Source organism: Mytilus trossulus, chromosome 6 (genome assembly GCF_036588685.1).
Source record: "Mytilus trossulus isolate FHL-02 chromosome 6, PNRI_Mtr1.1.1.hap1, whole genome shotgun sequence".
Lineage (NCBI taxonomy): Eukaryota > Metazoa > Mollusca > Bivalvia > Mytilida > Mytilidae > Mytilus > Mytilus trossulus.
In genome coordinates this window covers 18,051,912-18,073,858 of record NC_086378.1, presented here as the reverse complement: position 1 = coordinate 18,073,858, position 21,947 = coordinate 18,051,912, and the positions used below count along the sequence as shown (strand labels likewise).

Sequence of the window (21,947 nt, the reverse complement as noted above, 5' to 3'; positions counted from 1 at the left end):
GCAGCTTTATACGACCGCAGAGGTTGAACCCTGAACGATTGAGGAAAGTATGGACACAACATTCAAGCTGGAGTCAGCTCTAAATTTGGATTGTGATTAAATAGTTGACACAGCATAGGTTTCTGACACAGAATGAATGTGGTCTAATGAACTTAAAAAAAATAATTTGCCTTTGAGCAATTCACTATGCTGTTGAATAATAATCCTCTCAAAAAAATATTTCAAGAAATTTTATTTTTATTTATGAAATCTGAAATGAGAAAAACTTTCCCTTATTCCAAAACTGATCTCAATTCAAATTTCTAATGGAGTTTGCAACAATAACTGTCATTTAAATACATCATAAAATATTAAAATGTAAAAAAAAAAGTGCCTGTTATCACTGAATGGTAAAGATTGTTTTAATTTATCAGTTGGTAGTAATGGTGAAAATACATGGATTATTGTATAAAACAATGATTTAAGTTGATTCAAATACTATTCTGGACAAAGAAAGATAACTAAGATTTACAAAGAATATTGAAAATATCTTGCTTTTGCACAAATATCTATTCTGGACAAAGAAAGATAACTCCAATTGAAAATTGATTGCTATTGCATAATATTGTGGAATTAGATATTTCTTGCTATTGCGCAATACTGTAAATTGAAGATTTCTTGCTATGAACAATACTGTGCAATTGAAAATTTCTTGCTATTGCACAATACTGTACAATTGAAGATTTCTTGCTATTGCTGAATACTGTGCAATTGAAAATTTCTTGCTATTGCACAATACTTAAAATAATAATTTTGAATCCTGATTTGGACCAACTTGAAAACTTTGCCCATAATCAGAAATCTAAGTACATGTTTAGATTCAGCATATCAAAGAAGCCCAAGAATTTAATTTTTGTTAAAATCAAACTTAGTTTAATTTTGGACCCTTTGGACCTTAATGAAGACCAATTTGAAAACGGGACCAAAAATTAAAAATCTACATACACAGTTAGATTCGGCATATCAAAGAACCCCTATTATTCAATTTTTGATGAAATCAAACAAAGTTTAGTTTGGGGACCCTTTGGGCCCCTTATTCCCAAACTGTTGGGACCAAAACTCCAAAAATCAATCCCAACCTTCCTTTTGTGGTCATAAACCTTGTGTCAAAATTTCATAGATTTCTATTTACTTAAACTAAAGTTATAGTGCGAAGACCAAGAAAATGCTTATTTGGGCCCTTTTTGGCCCCTTATTCCTAAAATATTGGGACCAAAACTCCCAAAATCAATCCCAGTCTTCCTTTTGTGATCATGAACCTTGTGTTATAATTTCATAGATTTCTATTCACTTTTACTAAAGTAAGAGTGCGAAAACTTAAATTATTCGGACGACGACGACGACAACGACAACGATGCAGACGACAACGCCAACGTGATAGCAATATACGACGAAATTTTTTTCAAATTTTGCGGTCGTATAAAAACTGAACACTTATCAAGGAACTGTGTTAATGAGGTCATGGTCAAATAAAGCATGTCATGCAGACTGACATTTACATAATTAAATATCTCCATACACCAAATATAGTTAACCTATTGCTCATAGTATTAAAAATCAAAGCCTGAAAGGCTGTAAAAGCAATTGCTGCCATGTGTATGTTTTGGGGACTTTTTTTTCATCCACATATATTTAAGAATTAAACATGACAGGAGTGTTGTCTAGTGAGAATTAAGAAGGTTTTAACTTTATATCAATTAAAGACTTTAGCAGAAAGTCATTTTTAATATGTTTTATATTTCACAAGGAGACAACACGTTTACCAGGCTAAAGTTGGGGTCAAATATACATGTGCTGAAACATATAAACTCCAAGAGAAATTATTGTGGATTATCCCCTAGTAGTGTTTGTAACTGGGCAATAATTTCCTTTATTGATTTAATTTTCATAATTAATTTAAATTTAACACTTCAGTTAAAACATTTCAACTTTCCAGACGCAAATGTTGAAAAACGGGAAAGAAACAAAATATTTTACAAGACATAAACATGTAAAAAATAAATATATATTTCAGCTGACTAAAAATATTTTCATAATGTTACTTTGTCATCATTTCTTAAAAACTAAGTCCCAAACATTATTGCTCAGTTGATATGTGTCATCCTCATGCGGTACGAGATAACTATAATTCTCATGCAATCCCGAAAAGAGGGGCCGGGCCATCACAGACAAACATGACATTAAATCGTCATTATACGAACAAGAACAAACAGCTCTAAGTTGCTTTGATATTTATCCAATTTTCAGGAAACATTGTGAAAATGATCTTCAATATTTCGAAAACATGTGAAATAAAATTGCAAACACGGTGGACCGTCGAGGGTCAACAAACGTAGTAGACTCGTCCATTGGAAAGACGAGGATAATGGTTTCATCATTTGTCATGCATACCCAGTTTTGAATATGATATCCAAAAAGGATGTACTTTTTTTAATCTATGAAACTAGAAAATTCCAAATTGTAAATATCTCTTCATCTGGACTTGGCATCTATCACTTTTGGACGGGTCCATTTCATTAGTAAGGTGATCGATAAATCTTACGGAGTTATGACAAAAAAGGAAAACAAACTTATTGTTATGTGTTTCAACAAGGGTTTCGTTCCTCCAAATTATTTGCGCAAACAAATCAACAAAATAGGACATTTTACTTTGTCTATTTTTAGATTACAGGTAATCATTTGACACTACGTATGTCGTATAACCTGATAACCTGTGTAGTGATTTTGATTTTACGATAAATTTATGAATGAACGACAATTTTATGAATGAACAAGAGCACCTGACCTCTTTCTTAAAAAAACACCAATTAAACATATGAAACCGTATATTATAAAAGATAATTGAGTCAAATTTTCAATACTAAATCAACAACTGAAATGATTCCATATTTTGTTGAAACATCGTACGAACGGAAAACGGAATCGCAGGTATAAAAATGCATTTTTTCACTCGGACGTCTATGTTTTTTTGATAGTCAAACGGTTGTCCCCCTAAATACAAAAATACATCTACAAGAACGTATGCTGAACTTTCTTAAATCCACTAACGTTTTTCAAAAGTTTCAAGCTATGTATTGCATTAGAAAACATACATAGGTGTTTAAGAATGACAGACCAGGAGCCTGTTTAACAAAATACTGTAACGTGTAACCGGGCGATCAATGGATCCGTATCTGAATAAATCAGGATTTCAAGTGTTCAATTCAATTTTTCACCACAACCATTTGTCCTATTCAAAACAATTAACACATCCTTAAATTGATTCACAACAAAAACTATATACACAGCACAATGCACATAAATCAAAATGCAAGGTGAAGTAACTCATTCACAATCCATAAACACACTGTATCATAACAGAATACATATACACAATGTCACTATGCAATCACTATGCAACATGTATCAGACCGATTTATTCACAATGTTACTAACAGATTATTATGCAACATGCATACGGCCCTTTATTACACCATGTCACCAACAGATTACTCTGCAACATGCATCAAGTACGTATCACACAAAACGTATGAACACAAAATCACATATATACAACTTCTATTTACAATGTCCACCAATATGTAGTATCACCTTGCTAGTCTACAACTAACCACAATAACACAATGACACCTTTACACATGCACAAATCCTTCAATGCACAAAGAATATATATATAAACACAACTGAACTCACGTACTAACTATCACTTTCTCAATGAGTTCCCACACAATGAATATTATCCAACTGGTAAGGTTTAACACAGTGCACTTTCACTAATACACTTCCACAATATTACAACTTGCAACACCAGCAAGTAAACACCTTGTATTCTCACTAATACACATCTATGAAGTATTCACACTTCCACATAGTACAACTTGCAACACCAGCAAGTATACACCTTGTATTCTCATTAATACAAATCACTTATATATATCAGATTCACTTTATACATTGTATCAAAATCACTATTGCAACATCCACATATAAATCTGAACACTATTTATATATCCTTTGGAATCACTTATTTCACTCTACTTACCAGTTGGAATATTTAATCCTGATGTTAACACTTCAACGGTCCACATATAACTGACAAAGTTTCTCTGTCTTGAGCTGGCTTATATACTACCATATGGAACGGTCCATTATACTTGAAGGGGTGAAAATCAAGACTATACCAATTTTAGGGGTGTTTTAAGTAAAAGATGGTGCTCCAACTATGGAGAAACTTGTATACATATAGAAACGCAATTAACAGGGAAAGACAACTGGAGTTTCACATCAAAATAAATAAACTATGACCGATTTTCGTTACAATACTATGGCTTGATCTGGGCGGAGTCTCTGATCTGGGTCACAAAGATGGCCATACGCGACGGCATGAAAGCAATTGCTTTAATAAAAACCAAAATAAACTCAAAAAAATATCTTTGACCACTGAACCATGAAATTGAGGTCAAGGTCAAATGACACCTGCCAGCTAGACTTGTACACCTTATAATCATTTCATATACATCCCTGGTTCTTAGTATCCTGAGAATGATAAATGAGTGATATAAACTATGTTTGCATTGGCTCATAAATTCATAATTGATTGAAAGCTAAGGAGAGATAGTGCTCCAAGAGAACAACCAATCTGCAGCAGGAAAACTGTCAATCCTAGTCTATAAGGATAAGAGTTGATGGGTCAGACTTATAACCTCATGAATTCATAGTCCGTTTTGAACATTTGAAACATTGAAAACCTTAGCAGTTAAAATCAGTTCAAACACATTACCAATATATATAACTAACACAATTATATTGTATACATGTTTTTATTTATAAATATACAAAACATTTTTTCCAGAAATTGTTTCAAAGAGATTGTTAGATGTTTTTTTGTATTTCAACAAATTTAAAGAATTTCAATTTTAGGGGGTTATAATGTGAAAAATTTCAACACCATCTGAAAATTGTAAACAAAATATGGAAAGAAATATCAAAATAAAATTTTTGTTGCAAAAATACAATTTAAAATAAAATGTGTACCTATTGAAAAGTCAGTTACGATAACAATTGGATTTTGATTTTTGGTGTTTTAACGCAACTTTTAAGCACAATATTTAGACTTTTTCATGCAGTCAGTTTTTATTGGTGGAGGAAGCAAAAGTACCCAGAGAAAACCACCAACCTTCAATAGGAAAACTGACAATACTAGTCAACTAAGATTGGAGCTGAGTACATCCACACGAGCTGGGTTTGAACTCAAACCTCAGTGTTGACTGGCTAGTGATTACAGTAATAACTACTTAGACCACTCAGCCACCTAGTTCAATTTCAGATATGTACAAAATTCAACTTTTTGAAACCTATACCTCTCTTGAAACAATTACTTTGTACATGATATTTTTCTATGTATTATACTACTCAATTAAATCTTCAGTGAGAAGGAAGTAACTGCATGTAAAACTGGACAATTTGGAGTATATACAGTGTATCTAAATAACTATCTGACCATTCATCAGTATTTGAAGAAATAAAAAATATTTCCTGTAATGATATAAATTTCATGAATGCATGATTTAATTTTTCCCTTTTTTTTCTGTAGTAGAAAAACCGGTTTGCAAAATGTTTCAAGAAAAGCACTTTTGAAAAAAATAAAATTTGTAGTGTTTTTTTCCTTTTTTTTGCTGAAAACATGTGATCTTTTTGATTTACAATGAAAACTTTTATAGTGTGCACTCTTTGTTCGTTAGTTAGATGAACCATAATTTCTTTTGAAATAGCCATTTTTAATATAGACTTGTAAAAGGGATCACTCAGCTATCATTTTTTACTTGTTCTTTAATTTGATTGGCCAGTAAAAACTATTGTCTTTTTCTATGATAAGCTTTGAGAGAAGTGACATGATACTTAATATAATTACTTATTTGACTTATCAAACATCCATATAATACAAATCTAAGGGGATGTAACCTGTGTTACAGTTATTTTTAGCTTAAGATTTTCCCAAAAAAGTGGAGATAACTCAATGTGACGAAAAAAACAATTCTCGCTACATTGAAGACCTGTTGGTGACCTTCTGCTGTTGTTTTTTTTATTTTTTGGTCGGGTTGTTGTCTCTTTGACACATTCCCCATTTCCATTCTCAATTTTATACAAACAACAAAGTGTAAACTGAAGTTCTGGTCTTGCAAATATTAAATGTGCTTGTTTTGTTAAACAACTTATTAGTTGACATTTGGTTTGGTTAATGGGAGATAATCCAATTTGAACATGTTGAACTATTTGAACAAATTACAAGTGCATCTCCTAACTTTGATAATTTCCCCAAGTAACTAAACGAAAAAGGAGAACACATATAATTAGAAGATTTATATGTTAACAAAACATAGCACAAGGACAACAATGTCCAACCTTAGGGGAAATAACTCAAAATTATAAAATCAAAATCCAAGTCTGAAATATGAAAATGGAATACTGTGTAGAAAAGTATAACTTATGTATATATTATGTCACTTCTTGTATGAAATAAACAAAAGTTAAAATGATTTCTTGGTCTACTAACTAAACTTTACTTCATCTCTCTTCTTACACACTTAAGTATGTTATCTGAATTGAAATATATTTTATAATAGTATTTACAATTATAAATGAATAATATTAAAATAATTATACAAAATCATTGATAACTATTTGATCTTAATATAATCATAGAAACAATGATTTGACTGAACCCTGTCATTATTTATGGCTTAGCAAGCCCATGTTATGGTATAAATGTTGATATCACTATTACTCTCTCAGCTAATGCAATGGTCAGTCATTTGTTTTTCTTTCCAGGCTCCATTATTTACAGAGATGTTAATTATTATATGCCTTCAGGCTTATCAGCAGTAAAGGGGAAACAAAATCAAAATATACAACCTTACTCAAATATGAATATGATAAAAGGCAAGATAAAAAATGATTATTAGAATGCAAGGTATAATAGCCTTTTCTCAAACTTTGATGAAAGTTTGAAATCAATTAATACTTTCTGAATTTACAAAAAAATTAAATACTTTAAGAAATAGATTTGTTCTTAAAAAAAACTTGCCTTGGTGTAGAAAATTTCAACTACTTTATAAACCTTAAAAAAATGGATGGATAAATGAATTTGGTTTTTATTTATTTCATCACATTTATATTCAGCAACTTAATTTCTATAAGTTTGTTAGATCAAAAACAAACATGTAATACAGTGAACATTAAAACCTTGAAGCTGAACTGATCTTCAACAATGAGCTAACAAACACAGATGAGTAACCAATAAGGTCCCCTCTATAACAAAACATGAATCAATACAAACATGAAAACTAATGGCACATGTAAGCTAACAATATTATATGTACATGTATATGAAAAATATTATGACAACACATCAACCAACAACAACCAAAATACTTTAACATTTTTGGTGTTTCCATTATTACTTCTACATATAGCAGGGTTAAGAATGTACTTAGGTGAGGTTAGGTAAAAATTAAGAAATTAAGAAATTAAAATTGATACTATAAGCTTGTAAAGCATCTATTAAGGATAAAGATAAGCTAAACATGTTGATAGGGCATGGACCTACTTTTCGAGATATTTGAGATTTAAAATATGGCGGGAAAAGGCTGACTCAGACATTTACCTTATACATACATGCATTGGTAATATTTTGGTCTCAAAACAAAAGAAGGAAAATTAAGAATCTTCTAAAATTTTGGTAAATGACCTTTCATGAGCAATTAAGTCTTACGGTATATGAAAAAATAAAGGGGTGCTATGGGGCAAAATATTTTACATTGTATTGTATGGAAAAGTACCAAGTAGTCCGAACATTTAACACAAATTCAAAAACCTCACCTAAATACATCCTTAAATGTTTGCGAGTTGTCAAAACTCTCTCTTACCTTGGACAACAGTTTAACAGTAATAAAATAGAACAATATATTGTAACATACTTTATCTATTTCTCAAAAATAAATCTACAGGATAGATAAATATATTATATGTATAGATAAATAATTATTATATAAATGTTATTCAAGCACTACAAAAATAATCATCACAAAAGTTAAAAAAAATCAAACTTAATTATTTGTCTTTTTAATAATTGTACAAACATACAGGTACTGTCAATAAAAAGGTATATAAAATTTATATAAACTGACAATTGTAACTTTGTATTGCTTACTTAAATTGTATACCAAAATTAACTGGTACGTTAATGTGCAATATCAATAGAGAATGTTGAAAAATATATATTGATATCAAAGAAAACATTCAAGTATTTTTTTATATTTTTGGAGATATTTTTAAATTTCTTTAAAAATTAGTACAAATGCATAGGATGCATTTAAATGTCACCCAAACAAATATTTTGACTACAAATTGAGTAAATTGTTTATAATAATTATTATTTTATACACATTTGTGCCTCCAATCTTTAAAATTTGTTATATTTCATAAAAGTGACATATATAAAAATAAATAAATTGATAAACATGTAGCTATTTCCTCATGCTCTGGTTACAAACAAAATGTCATTATAGTCCATGAGATCACCAATTAAGTACCTATAAGCTGAAATCAGACCTTATTGCAGTTCATTAATTCCTTGTTTAGCCTTTAGTTTCATAACAATCAATTTAGGTTCTTCCAAAATTAAATCAATTCCAACATTTAATGAAAGCATGTCCTTTTAACTCATTTTTAACAGTATATTTTTTGGAAATAGTGGCAACACACTTTCTGACCAAAATAATCATGAGATCAAACATTTTACAAAGGTAAAGCACATACGACTTTTGGTCAGGGCATGTAGCCAATGTTTCGAAAATTAACAAATCAACAAAAGCTGTTTACAAATTACATTTTTATATAGTGATAGTATGCAATTTGTGACATTATACATCATATTAAATCAAAATGTTTTTTTAAATAGCGTTCATGTACATCATCAGCAAGATAGCCTCAATTATTGTTGTGCAAAAATAATGCTGTTATTACCTGTTTTTATTATTTTTCAGTACCACTAGCAAACTTTATAATATTCATTCAGTTCTTCTGTCATAAAAATGGTCTTCCTGATCGAACATCCATAACACATGTACAACTGTGTGTTTTGCTCAACTTGTCAAATTAACATAGCAAGTTTCAGTTCAAGGCAACATTATTGGCATTATTTACATTAAATGCTTTAAACAAATTCACTTGCTAACAAATCACTTTGCGAAATATATATTTCTTTTTTCAAAAACTAAATATTTACAGTAAACATAAGTAAACCAAATATTATTTTTATGGTAAAAATGGATGCAAATTGTGTAATGTTTTGATATTACTATATACAGAATGGTCTTATGGTTTCTGGAATGCTAATGTCATGCTTGAGCAAATTTATTTGATAACTTACATTTTAATGTTTTAAATGAATTTTTGATTTGTAGTGTAAGTAAGATATTTTATGCTGACTTTGAAAATATTAAAGTTAAAAAAAACATTTTTGAAAAAAATAGACTGTGCCTTTATGCCCCTATCAACATTTGCTAAATTAATGAATTTTTACAGAAATTAACAGATCAAACCCCAAATAATTTCAACTAAGAAGAAAAGTAGAAGTCTTTTGATAATGGGCACACATCTTAGAGGACAAACTATTGGACTACCAGAGTACCAGTATTTATTTTTCATCTTAAGGCTAAGGCTTTTAGATACTTAGCTAAGCGCTATTAAAATATTTTGAAATTATTTCAAGAATTAAGAAATCATCTAGATTAGAAAACACTAATTTCAATTAAACACTCTTAAATTTTAGTGAATTTAAAAATTCAGAACAATAACTTTTAATGGAAGTTAATGAATATTGCAAACATAACTATCACAGTCTATCATCTTACTACTATACTGTACAAATCACTAACAAAACAGGAAACAAATAACTGTACAAAATCAAATAACTATACAAAATCAGAAAACAAATAACTGTACAAAAATTAAGTAGTTTTAACAAAAATGTTGATTCATTGCTTAATATTTCATTGAAAACAATTTTCCTAGATTAACGAAAAGTTGTACAACTCTAAATCTGTGCCTTTATAAATTTGAAATTTCATTCAACATTGTAATCTGTGGTTTACCTGTACACGACAAATCTTGGGAAAATGGTACGCAATGAAAAAACAAAGAATCGTCACAGAAGTACAAAAATGTAACAAATAACAATCATGTTTATGATCTCAGTAACATAGTTGGTAAGTTTGGTAGTCAGGGTCTGTCTCCATATTAGTTCTTTGTCTAACATTTAAATGCTTCTTTCCACTGAAAGTAAAGATATCATAATCACTTAAATACTTTGTTGATATTCCTCAGGTGTCAATGTTAGATAAATCATCAACCATTAATTGATACTTCAAATTTATTCATCCATAGTTAATTTATCCCCAAAAAGGAGTTTGTTTGAAATATGATATTTAAAACTTAAATGTAGTAAATGACATTAATGTGTATTCTATTTGTGAAATTTTGTACATGTAGAGTGTCAGTTCATACTTGTTTCATTACTACTGACAATGGATTGACATGTAAATGAACAAACAATGTATGACAAAACATAGATGATAATAGTGAAGCTGTATGTGTATTTATAGTTGTGAATTGTATATATCATCGTGTAATGTGTTTTCGTACTAATAACAATTTTCACTGCTTACAGTTTTCACTGTTGGAGTTTTTATTCCGGTGTTTACTCAAATTTAAAAAGCATGTCCTGTAGATTGATTTAAGGTATCTAGATTTTTTTTCAATGCTTACTACGATTTTTTACTGTTTCCGATTACTTTGCGATTTTTGTATGTCAAAAAAACGGCGTCATATGTTTTCGTATGAAATAGAAATTGGATAAGTACACGGACAGGAAATGACTACAAAATCCGGAAATTAATATTTTCTAAAGTCGTGGTTCTAATGATCGCTTGAATCATAAAAAAAGTAAATAAATACTTTTCAGTACTAAAAATTACTAGCAAATAGTTTTAGGTTGGTAAATTGTGTGCTGAAATTTTAAGATTTTGATTAATTTCAGATTGGCACCTGGTTTGTACAAAATACATTATTTTTTCTAAAATAAAATGCAGTTTTCAAAATTTAGGATTAAATATAAAAAGTCAAGACTGTTTCATCTTCATGAATCAAGGATGTATACAAAAAAATTATAAATGAAATATTGAATAATTAGATTTTGAACAACCATTTTATATAAGAACCCTACTAATTTTAACTCACTGGTTTGTAATTAAAACGGCCCAAAAAACACATGACAGTCATATGTCTTGAAGATCCGGTATCTGACTTGCAAAAAACATATCTGGACTTTATTTTAACCCTTCAGAATTTTTTTCTATAGCTATTCTAGTGATGCATATTTTTGACATTAAATAAAAATGGCTAAATAGGTCAGTTTTATTTAATTTGTTCTAACGTCTTTAAAAAGCGACGTTGAATATGTTTTAAATATGTCAAGTTGTAGTGGTGTTGTTGTTCTAAATATAGAAACCGAAAAACACGCCACAATGTACGCGTATGCAGCCGAAACCGACGAAATGTGGTTGATACGAAAACATATGACATACGAAAACATATGACACGACGATACAGAAATTATTGCAATGTTTGAATTTTTGCAAAAAATGCAACAGGGTTATGATCGCAATAATTCAAACTCGCAATTTCAAATTTTTCATATGAATTAAACTAATTTTTACTCAATATCGCAAAATATAAAATCGCATTTTAAACTAAAATGACAAAATAGCAATAATAAATGCATGCAATAATTTCTGAATTAAAAGTATCTTTAAATAAACCAAATAATGAATGATTTGTAACATTTCTTTTTAAATACCTGTACTTAAAGTATATATTTGTCAGAGTTTATTGTCAGGAGGTGTTCCGAACGTTTTGACTTCTAAAATGTGGCAAAGGATCAACACAATCATGATATTTTGCAGTAGAAATAATGGTATAGACCATAAGAAATTCATTTAATAAGATGTTTGTTTGCTTTAACATATTTCTAGATTGCAAATAGATGATAAATCACATATAAAGACTTTATTCTTTCTAAAAAAATAAATCATAAATCACAAGTAAAGACATTATTCTTCCTGAAATAAATCTTACCAGATCTTTAGTTGTAATGCTTTCTGGTTTCTCTTTTTCATTGTTTTCAATACTACTGTCTGCTCCACTGTTGACAAGAAGTCGTAACAAATTGCACTTCTTTTTACGTTCGAAATTAGCACCCGCAGCGAAGTGTAACGCGGTGTCACCTGACCGTGTTGTAGCGTTCATCTTTGATCTTATTGTTTCTGGGTTTTTTTCTGTGTCACAATTGATAAAAACTTTGACCAGACTCAAATCACAGGTATCAATGACCAACATCAAGGGGGTTTTACTACTTCTATCTTCCTGTTGGAGAAAATTAACAACTTGCAATTCTATATTTAAAATAACAGTATGCAACAGGCAAGCAGTCCAGCTTACAAACACATTCAGTATGACTTAGTAAAGTATATTTAGCAGTATATATTATCTATATTTGTCTGCATTTACTAGTCTAAATTTCAGAAAATGTTTTAATATTGCAGTACTTGCATGGTTAAAGTAAAAAGCATAAATTACAATTGAATAAAATATTTGTATAATTTAAAAATGTTTTACTTATTTCACTGTAAAGATTAAATGCAATTTCATCAAAGAGACATGCCATTTAATTCTTTAAATGTCTTTTATATCTTAAACAAATATCAGCTTTCTACTCTGAATAAGAACAACTGGTTATACAGTATTATTTTGACATTCCAAGGCAGGTTTATATTCAATTTCCAAACAAGTGAGAGGTTTGGCTAGCTGTAAAACCAGGTTAAATCCTTTATTTTCTACTTAAAAAAATGCCTGCACCTAGTCAGAAATTTGAGATTTGTTGGCCATTTGTTTATTGTGCTTCAGCTGTTGATTTTGTCATATGATTAGGGACTTTTTGTTTTGAAATTTCCACAGAGTTCGGTATTTTTGCGATTTTACTTCTTCTTTGTATTTAGGTCTCCTCATTTTTTTAGTAGTGTGGATGCTAATTGCAAATAGATATTCATAAATTAAGAAAACATGTGTGTACTTTTCATTACTATACAAAATTAGTTATATTTTTTTCATTGTATGTTCTGCCTTATCAGGTATAATTTTATATGATATAAATTTAAAGTACCCCTAAATCTGTGTCGGCCTCATTCATTATCAACAGCTTTACTGTTTTTGTACAATCCAGTCCTCCACGGTTACTGCTGGGTAATCTGTGTGATTTCAGAGCTATATGAAGTGCTGTTAATCCTGAAATGAAAAGAATTTACATGACTTTAAAGTTCTTGATATTAGAGGCACACAATTTTACTTTACATGTTAGTCTGTATGTTCTGCTTCAATGACAGATTTATTGGCAAGGGATGTGTGTAGGGACAATGCTCACACTGGCGACATACAAAATAACCTAAAATGAAATGATCTTCAGGCATGAAGTAGAATGAGCTTTCAATGTACACTCAAATTATCATTTTACTGTGGATTCATTTATTTTCGTGGGTACCAATTTTCGTGGATTGAGGAAAACTTACATGTTTGTGGATATTTGATTTCGTGGTTTTGCATAAGTCTGCATACAAGCCTATTGAAAATTTGTCATTCGTTGAACATTTAATTTCGTGGTTTAACTGTATCCATGAAATCCACGAAAATTGGTATCCAACGAATAATAATGAATCCACAGTAAATAGATTGTTTTGTGAATTTCATAAACAAATAAAAAAAATAACAAGGCATAACTCCTCTTTTGTAATGTGAAAACCTTAAATATAGAACAGTATCTTGTTCTCTTGGTAGATACATTTTTGTTGTAATAATGTAAAACTATCACTGAAAAACTATTTGTTCTGAAAACAGATTTGTGTAGGCTTTCTAGTCTTTTAATGAAAAATATTGATCTTACAATTTCATACACAGCCAACATAATTAATTATTGAAAAACATGTATCAGTCCACATGCTCCATTTCATAATAGATAGAACTGTAAAGCTCAAAGCCAACGAATATTATGATTTCTTGACTTTAATCATTTAGAGACATTAAGAGCATTACTTTAGATGTGTATTTTCGGCAAAAGTAAGAAATCAGACTTAATTTGTATGAAATATTTTCAAAGTAAATAATTATGTTTCTTGTAATTCTCAATCCATTTCATTTGGATAAACTTTGAAAAAAGGTTTTGCTTGTTACGATATCTTCTAGCATTCTAATAAAATGTAAATACACAATTTATCGTCTGTTTTGTTCTAAGACTTACTGTCACTTTCACTCCTACAGTTGATATTCATGTCTAGTGATTCCAGTAACATCTTAGTTATCTCTAAAGAGTTATCTCCCCTCTCTACAGACAACATTAATGGTGTCCTTAGGTCATATGTGTCAGCTGAATACTGTATCTGTAAACAAAAGCAAAAATTCTAAACAAAATTCAAGAGAATTTTCAGAGTTTCAGCTTTTACTTACATCATTTCCCACTAAAATCTGTTCTAAATGGGAGTCTCAAGAGCATAGTGGTCTTGTTCAAAATAGGGGTCTCAAGAGCATAGTGGTCTAAGTAGTTAATTTACTGTATCACTGTTAATAAACTACTTAGTCCACTATGCTCTTGACCCATTGGTGGCCTTTGGCTGTTGTCTGCTCTATGGTCAGGTTGTTGTCACTTTGTCACTTTGACACATTCCCCATTTCCTTTCTCAATTTTATTTACTCTATCACTGGTCTGTCAATTCTGAGGTTGTAAGTTTAACACACACCTCCCTTCCCACATCGCAGGTATTAAACTTAAATCTTAATTGACTTGTCAGTTTTTCCTACCAAAGGTCATAGTTACCTCTGAGCGCTCTGGCATCCGAAGAGATTTTTGTTTAAACCCAATATACAAAATGTACAAAGTGATAAAAAAGAGTCAAATGTTAATATCAATGGTTTTTATATAAAAGAATTTCTTTAATCATATACTGTAAATTAAGAAATTATCGCGTGCATTTATTTTTGCGATTTTGTCATTTTAGACTTAAATGCGAGTTTAATTTTTACGATTTTGAGAAAAATCCTATTAAATTCATATAAAATATATCAAAATGCGAGTTTAAATTATTGCGTTTACAACTCAGTCGCATTTTTCACAATAATAAAAACCTCGCATTAATTTCTAAATTTACAGTATCTAAATTGCATTCCTGACAAAACAGTTTTCATCTTTAGAGATATACATGTGTGCCTGACAATTTAAGGGAGGTAATAGATTTTTTCTATTTATAGTACATTGTATGAACTCATTTTAAAGTTGTAAAATTTAGAATTACCTTTCCCTGTATGTTTGGATCTGCTCCATGATCTAATAAACACTGAACAAATTCTGTCTTCTCTGATAACACAGCCAAGAACAAGGCAGTCTATAATAAAAAAAAGATTAGTTTACAAAATATTTACACAGATGACAGGATCTTTGTAAAGGACTTTGTCAAACTTTCTGTAAACATGTATTATGGGAATGCTAAAATTGTTGTAGACTAGTGTTAGATGATTTTATAAATGTTTTACTGTTAAACCACTGTCCCAGGTTTGGGGAGGGTTGGGATCCCGCTAACATCTTTAACCCCGCCACATTATTTATGTATTATGTATTATGTATGTGCCTGTTCAAAGTCAGGAGCCTGTAAATTCAGTGGTTGTCGTTTGTTTATGTGTTACATATTTGTCTTTCGTTAATTTTTTTACATAAATAAGGCCGTTAGTTTTCTCGTTTGAATTGTTTTACATTGTCTATTGGGGCCTTTTATAGCTGACTTTGCTCTATGGGCTTTGCTCATTGTTGAAGACTGTACGGTGACCTATAGTTGTTAACCCTTACCATGCGGTACCCGTCTTTTGACGGGCAGACCCTAATAACCGTTATTTGGCTCCAATGGTGTTCCATACTTTTAGAAGTCCACTTTATGATACTTATTTTAAAAGTTATGCATGTTCCGTCAACCTGAGGCTATCCATATTCACGTTTCTCATGTATAAGTAGCATTTTGAGCACAAATACGGACTTGGAAAATTGAAATTGGCTAAAACTCGGTTTTCTGGAGGGGTAGGCTTTACATCTGTATCTTACACAAGACGTTCAGAGGCATAAAACTGGCAAAGATAGTGCAAACCCACAGCCATATAACTACTGATCATTATTATTATTGAAATACGCATAGGAAACAACTACTTCCGGTTTTGGGTCTATTCGAAGTCAAAAATCGGCAAAAATCGTGAAATTCGGTATTTTGAGTCCAAATGACCTTCTGTAGACTGATGAATCAAGATCAGATTCACTCCGACCTAACAACTGTTGGGGTCAATTTGTTCACTAGGGTCCACTCTACACGCAGGCTACAGCTGGATACCTTAACCAGCAACCCTGGGTCTTCTGGGTCAAGAGAAGAGGTGAAAAATCGGAAAAATTGATGCTTTTTGCACCTGTTGACCCACTTTGGGGCAAATTCCCGCCAAAAAAAATATTTTTATATTAACTCCGTCTCATTTTTGTGCCTGTCCCAAGTCGAGAGCCTCTGGCCTTTGTTAGTCTAATATTATTTTAATTTTAGTTTCTTGTGTACAATTTGGAAATTAGTATGGCATTCATTATCACTGAATAAATATATATTTGTTTAGGGGCCAGCTGAAGGACGCCTCCAGGTGGGTGAATTTCTCGCTACATTGAAGACCTGTTCGTGACCTTCTGCTGTTGTTTTTTCTATGGTCCTGTTGTTGTCTCTTTGACACATTCCCCATTTCCGTTCTCAATTTTATGCTATATATTGAAATTAAACAAGAGATGTCAAGTGTTCACCTACCCTCCACATGTTGTTCTGTTTGTCAATTATATCTGATAACTGATCAGCCGAGTCCAGTTCCAAATAATACAAGATCTTCTCCATGTCATCATCTGTAAAGTCATCAGCAATCACCAAAGAATGTAGGACACTGCAACAGTAAATGAAAGTCATCATCAGTCAAAGAATGAAATGTACAGAAAATAATAATTGTGATCTTTGTCATTCAAAGTAAACAAGAAATGTATTATCATAAAGTAACTCTCTATAGGACATAAAAGCAAAAATAATTTGTCTTCATCATTAAGATCCTCATTTTATTGCTGGAAAATAAGAAAGTATTGAAGAACGATAAGTCATTTTCAACTGAATTTAATCATTTGTTTTTATAAATAATGTACATGTACTGTTAAACAAATACCCTAGGTAAAGGGGTGGGTAGGCAACACTTTTAACCCCACTTCTTTCTTATATGTGCCTCAGTGGTTGTACTTTGTTGATGTCTCTCATATATTAGTTCCCCAACAGTTTTGTTATAAATTAAGCCTTTACTTTTCTCAATTGAATTGTTTTATATTTTTCATGTTTGGGGCCTTTTATCATGTTTATAGCTGACTATACTGTTCTTTTCTCATTGTTGAAAGTTGCATTAATGCGTTAAATTGTTTACGTCCACTCCATTTGAACTTTGGTGTATAGTTGTCTCATTGGCAATCATATCACATCTCCTTATCTGTATACATGTGTTGTATATGACTTTAAATAATTGACTGTTTCTAATTCATAGGCAACCACACAAAACATGTAAAGGTTGGATTTCACAAATAAGGAAAAAATTCCTCTATTCATAGAAATAAATACAAGGAAATTGTTTTACTTATTAAGTAGTGAGAAATGTAAGGGAAGTTATACATTGATTTTTTAAGTATTTGGCTAAGTATATCCCAATATTCTGATATTCATATGCAACAAACAACCTAATAACTAAAACTGTATTCAACATTTTCAGTTTCAAGTTTGTCCACTTTCTCAGAAAATTAAATGTTTTTTCAGCATCACAGAATAATTTCTATAGTATCAAATTTTTAAGGCAAGTCAAGTGCCAGAACTCCAAATTTGATCAACTGTAGGAGTTTAACAAAGACCTATTGTTACCATAGTTACCTGTCGCCATCTTCATCAGCATCGGGAAAGTCAAGATGAGGTTGTTTTGGTGGAGATGGTTGTCCGTCCTGGCCTCTCCGTTTACGACTGGGGTCAATGACTTCAACAGTATCAGGTGACAAGCGACACTTTTCCAAGGTTGTGACAACTTTACTGCTTGGACTTGTGGTATAAGAGTATTCATTGATGATGTTGTTGATATCATTCAGATCACTGTCAACGTGATTATTTAGCGGGGAAGGTTGACTATATGGGGAATTTTGGCTAAACGCATCACTGCTGCTAGAATTACTATTCTCATTGATATATTCAAAGTCTTTTGAACCTCTGTGTAAATTAGTGATTTCTTCAAACAATGGAAACTGCTGATCTGTTAATGAACGGAGGAAAGGGTCATCTAAATCATATGCTGGCCCATAGGGTACTTCATCTGTTTCTATATCATCTGAAATAATTATCATATTAGAAGGATTAAACAAACACATTTATATGGCAATGAGACAGTCACCTACCAAACGGAATGAGCCTATCAAAGATTCATAAATTGTCAATATATATCAAAATGCTGCGATGTTGGTTTTTGTTGGTGCTATTTTGTTCTTACTGATTTTGTTGAAAGCTACTCAATATGTTCACTGAATTGTAAAACATCTACTTGTAGGTAGTTCCTTCTATTTTAAGCCATAAAAATTGTGTGAGCCATTACTTATTTCCTCTGGGTTACTATATATAGCTAGCATGACTAGTGTTGTTTCTTTTTGTTATTTGGCACTTAACAGGAACAAAGTAATAAATATTATGTATGTGCAAATAAACTCCGGGTGCAGGAATTTCTAGTTGCATTGAAGACCTGTTGGTGACCTTCTGCTGTTGTCTGCTCTTTGGTCAGGTTGTTGTCACTTTGGCACATTCCCTATTTCCATTCTCAATTCTCTACTGAACTTTTTTTATCTAAATGTGTGGAAACAAAATAACAGCTATGTTTTGTTCAAAGATATAATTCTCAAATTGCTCAAGTTCATGCACTAGTCCTATTAATCTGTATCCACATCTGACATGAGCTGCTGTGATCCAAATATAACAATGGTAAATACCTTTGTCAAAGTAAAAAACCAAATAATTTAGTCATGTTAGTGGGAACTTTGTTATTAATCCCAAATCTTCTAATGCTTAATATAAACTTCCAACCTTGCCTTGGTATTGTGTTTGACTTTTGCTGTCTGAATAATGTGTGCATTGTACAACACAAATATTTTTTTAATAATAACTGGAAATTTGAAATTATTTTTTCACTTCAATTAAATTAAATATTTAAAAAACAAATTAGGACTAAAATCTTACTGCTGCTGGATGATTTACTCCTGGATCCTGGTCCATCTAATATATCAGGTAGCATGTTATTGCTCCTACTTGGCAAATTAACTGGTCCATCACTAACATTTGGGTCAGATCGACCTGGTACCGGCCTTGAACGTCTGTTATATTGCCAATACGGGTAGTTCTGTCGTTGCCACACCTGACAACTAAAGTCTACACCCTGAACAAGATTATTTTGTGGTGGGAACTTAGGTATGTTCTGATGGCCTATGTGGTTATCATTTGGAAAATATGGAAAGCCATCAGGGGAATCAACTTTCACAACACTACCATAAAGTTCAGAAACTTTTAAATCTGGGAATTGCCAATCTGGAAATGATCTCTTCTGAATATAGTTTGAATTTACTGGTTGTCTAGCCTGTGGCTTTCCTCTCTGAATTAGTCCATTCTAAAATGTTAAAAATGTCCAACAGATACAATTTTGTTCTACATATTCTTAAAAAAAAACTGACAAAAATTTACTCAGATTTTAACAAAGTTTAACAATTTGCTTGACTGCTTACTGTAGAATTATTACATACATGACATAAATCATTGTAATTAAAACTAAAAAAAAATGTCTTGTCATGTGTAATGTACAATATATGTCCATTTAGTTTAAATCATATATGCAAATCTGTCTATATATAGACAATACTGAAACAGTTTGGATGTATATGATAGATGAATACAGTTAAGTGGAAAATACAGTAAATTTAATGTACTGTTATAAGCAACTGATACAATGTATGCCTTTGATACTGCATTTGCATCATAACAATCATGTTTAAAAATACTGAACTCTAATGATAATTAAGCTTACCGGTCCTTTCGAGTTAAGTTTTTCTATTTTTAGACTCAACAAAAGGTCACATAGATCTTCTGTACTTTTCTCTCCAGTCTTTCCATTGTTTTCAGTAATTTGTAACTTAGTCATGCCTGTAAACAAACAAAGACTGTAAATTCTGCAATTTATTTGTGCATTTAATTTTATTTTTGTGACTTAAGAAATAATTGATGCAAGCTATACTTTAATGTAGTTTTAACATGGGCATGATGGGTAGGCATTATAATATTTTCGTGATTCATTTTGCCTGAGTGATAGTGAGGGCTAAAATAACACAAACAAAAAGCCTACCCATGTTTAAACTAAAATAAAGTATAGCTTGCATCAATTATTTTGAATCTAATAAGAATAAGCAAGTATTTTTATAGTTCTAACTATACAAATCCTTGGTATAAGTGTAGAGCGTTTGTATGGGCTCTTCCATGAACCTCCCTTTTTTGTTTGTAAACAAGCAATGTCACAACTGGCAATGTGATTTATCAGAGGGAAGAGTTTTGAACAGCGAAAATTAAAAGTGTAATATGTTTCTGCAATAGCTCTCAAATGTAACAGTCATTACAGCACATCATACATATATTGAATTACGTCATTGTTTGTCAGGTCACGTCACAAATGTGAACGGTAATATTATCTTTCTTATGAAATTATACAACGGAACCCTGAAAAACAACTGGCAGCAAAAGGGTTAAGTTCACCTCAAGTAGAAGAATTAGGTGGGAGGGAAAAGGGTGGGGTTGCTTAATCTTGAGTTTTCTGTAAAGTTATGATTTGTTACCAATCATGTTTCCTGTTTGTTTTCTTCCTTTTGGCTAGGGTCATGATTATGTGGTGCCTTCTTCTAAAGGGCTGTTGTGTGATTTTTTTTTATCATGTCATTAAAGATGTTCTTTACTTAATTTTTGTTATATGAATGTATTATTGTGAAGTCAAACGTTAAGGAAATATCCTTGACAGTAAAGGTAAACACTCAAACAGGTGAAGGTTCACTATATGACTATGACAGTTGTTGTCATTCAGAAGAAACAAGTCATACCAGAAATAAAGTCTGAATGTTCTACAGGTTCAGGCTTAATGTTCTTTCTTGTCTGAAATATTTCAGACTCTTCAAAAACCATCTTCAACAATTATTTCTTCATTTCATGTAAACAGGAACATATTTGGAATGTTGTCATAAAAAAATTCTTGTTCCGAATGGATCATAAGTTATCTCCCATGGAATTCCGATCTGAATACGACCAACTTTGACAGTTAACAAAATTGCGTTTTAACCACATGAAAAAATCTGTAATCATGCTGTATCGCTTTTCTGTTCATTTTAAAAAGCAACTCTTGAATGTCTATCATCATATTAAGCGCAACAGTAAAGTTTTAGAACAAAAAATGATTGTAAAACTTGATTAATAGGATGAGTTACGAGATGCTCCGAAAATCGGGAAGTGCTGGGAATTTACCGAATTTATTTTCTACTTAACCTTGTCGTAAACAAAAGTTGATTGATTCTTGTACTGCCTTAACTTTCAATAAATTAGAATGAAAGGAAAATAAACAGATGAGTTAATGCTAATACGTATTAAGTCTAA

General features: G+C 31.0%; 1 protein-coding gene across 1 annotated transcript; it reads right to left on the bottom strand.

The window, feature by feature from the left end:
* Positions 1 to 9,767: 9,767 nt before the first annotated feature.
* On the bottom strand, positions 9,768 to 21,551 carry LOC134720887 (uncharacterized). The gene is made up of 10 exons (XM_063583438.1): positions 21,401 to 21,551; positions 20,344 to 20,459; positions 19,506 to 19,929; positions 18,165 to 18,609; positions 17,022 to 17,151; positions 15,495 to 15,584; positions 14,447 to 14,585; positions 13,319 to 13,440; positions 12,235 to 12,522; positions 9,768 to 10,374 (listed from the first exon to the last, which is right to left on the bottom strand). Exons 1-10 carry the CDS (start codon positions 21,480 to 21,482, stop codon positions 10,351 to 10,353), a joined length of 1,860 nt encoding a protein of 619 aa, XP_063439508.1. The 5' UTR covers positions 21,483 to 21,551; the 3' UTR covers positions 9,768 to 10,350.
* Positions 21,552 to 21,947: the final 396 nt, after the last annotated feature.

Excerpts from the sequence above, each read along its gene's own strand:
- LOC134720887 (XM_063583438.1), bottom strand. The coding sequence starts at position 21,482 with ATGGTTTTTGAAGAGTCTGAAATATTTCAGACAAGAAAGAACATTAAG. Across the intron at positions 18,610-19,505 it reads GAGTAAATCATCCAGCAGCA|ATGATATAGAAACAGATGAA; the intron begins GTAAGATTTTAG and ends TAATTATTTCAG. Across the intron at positions 12,523-13,318 it reads AGGCCGACACAGATTTAGGG|GAAGATAGAAGTAGTAAAAC; the intron begins GTACTTTAAATT and ends TTTCTCCAACAG.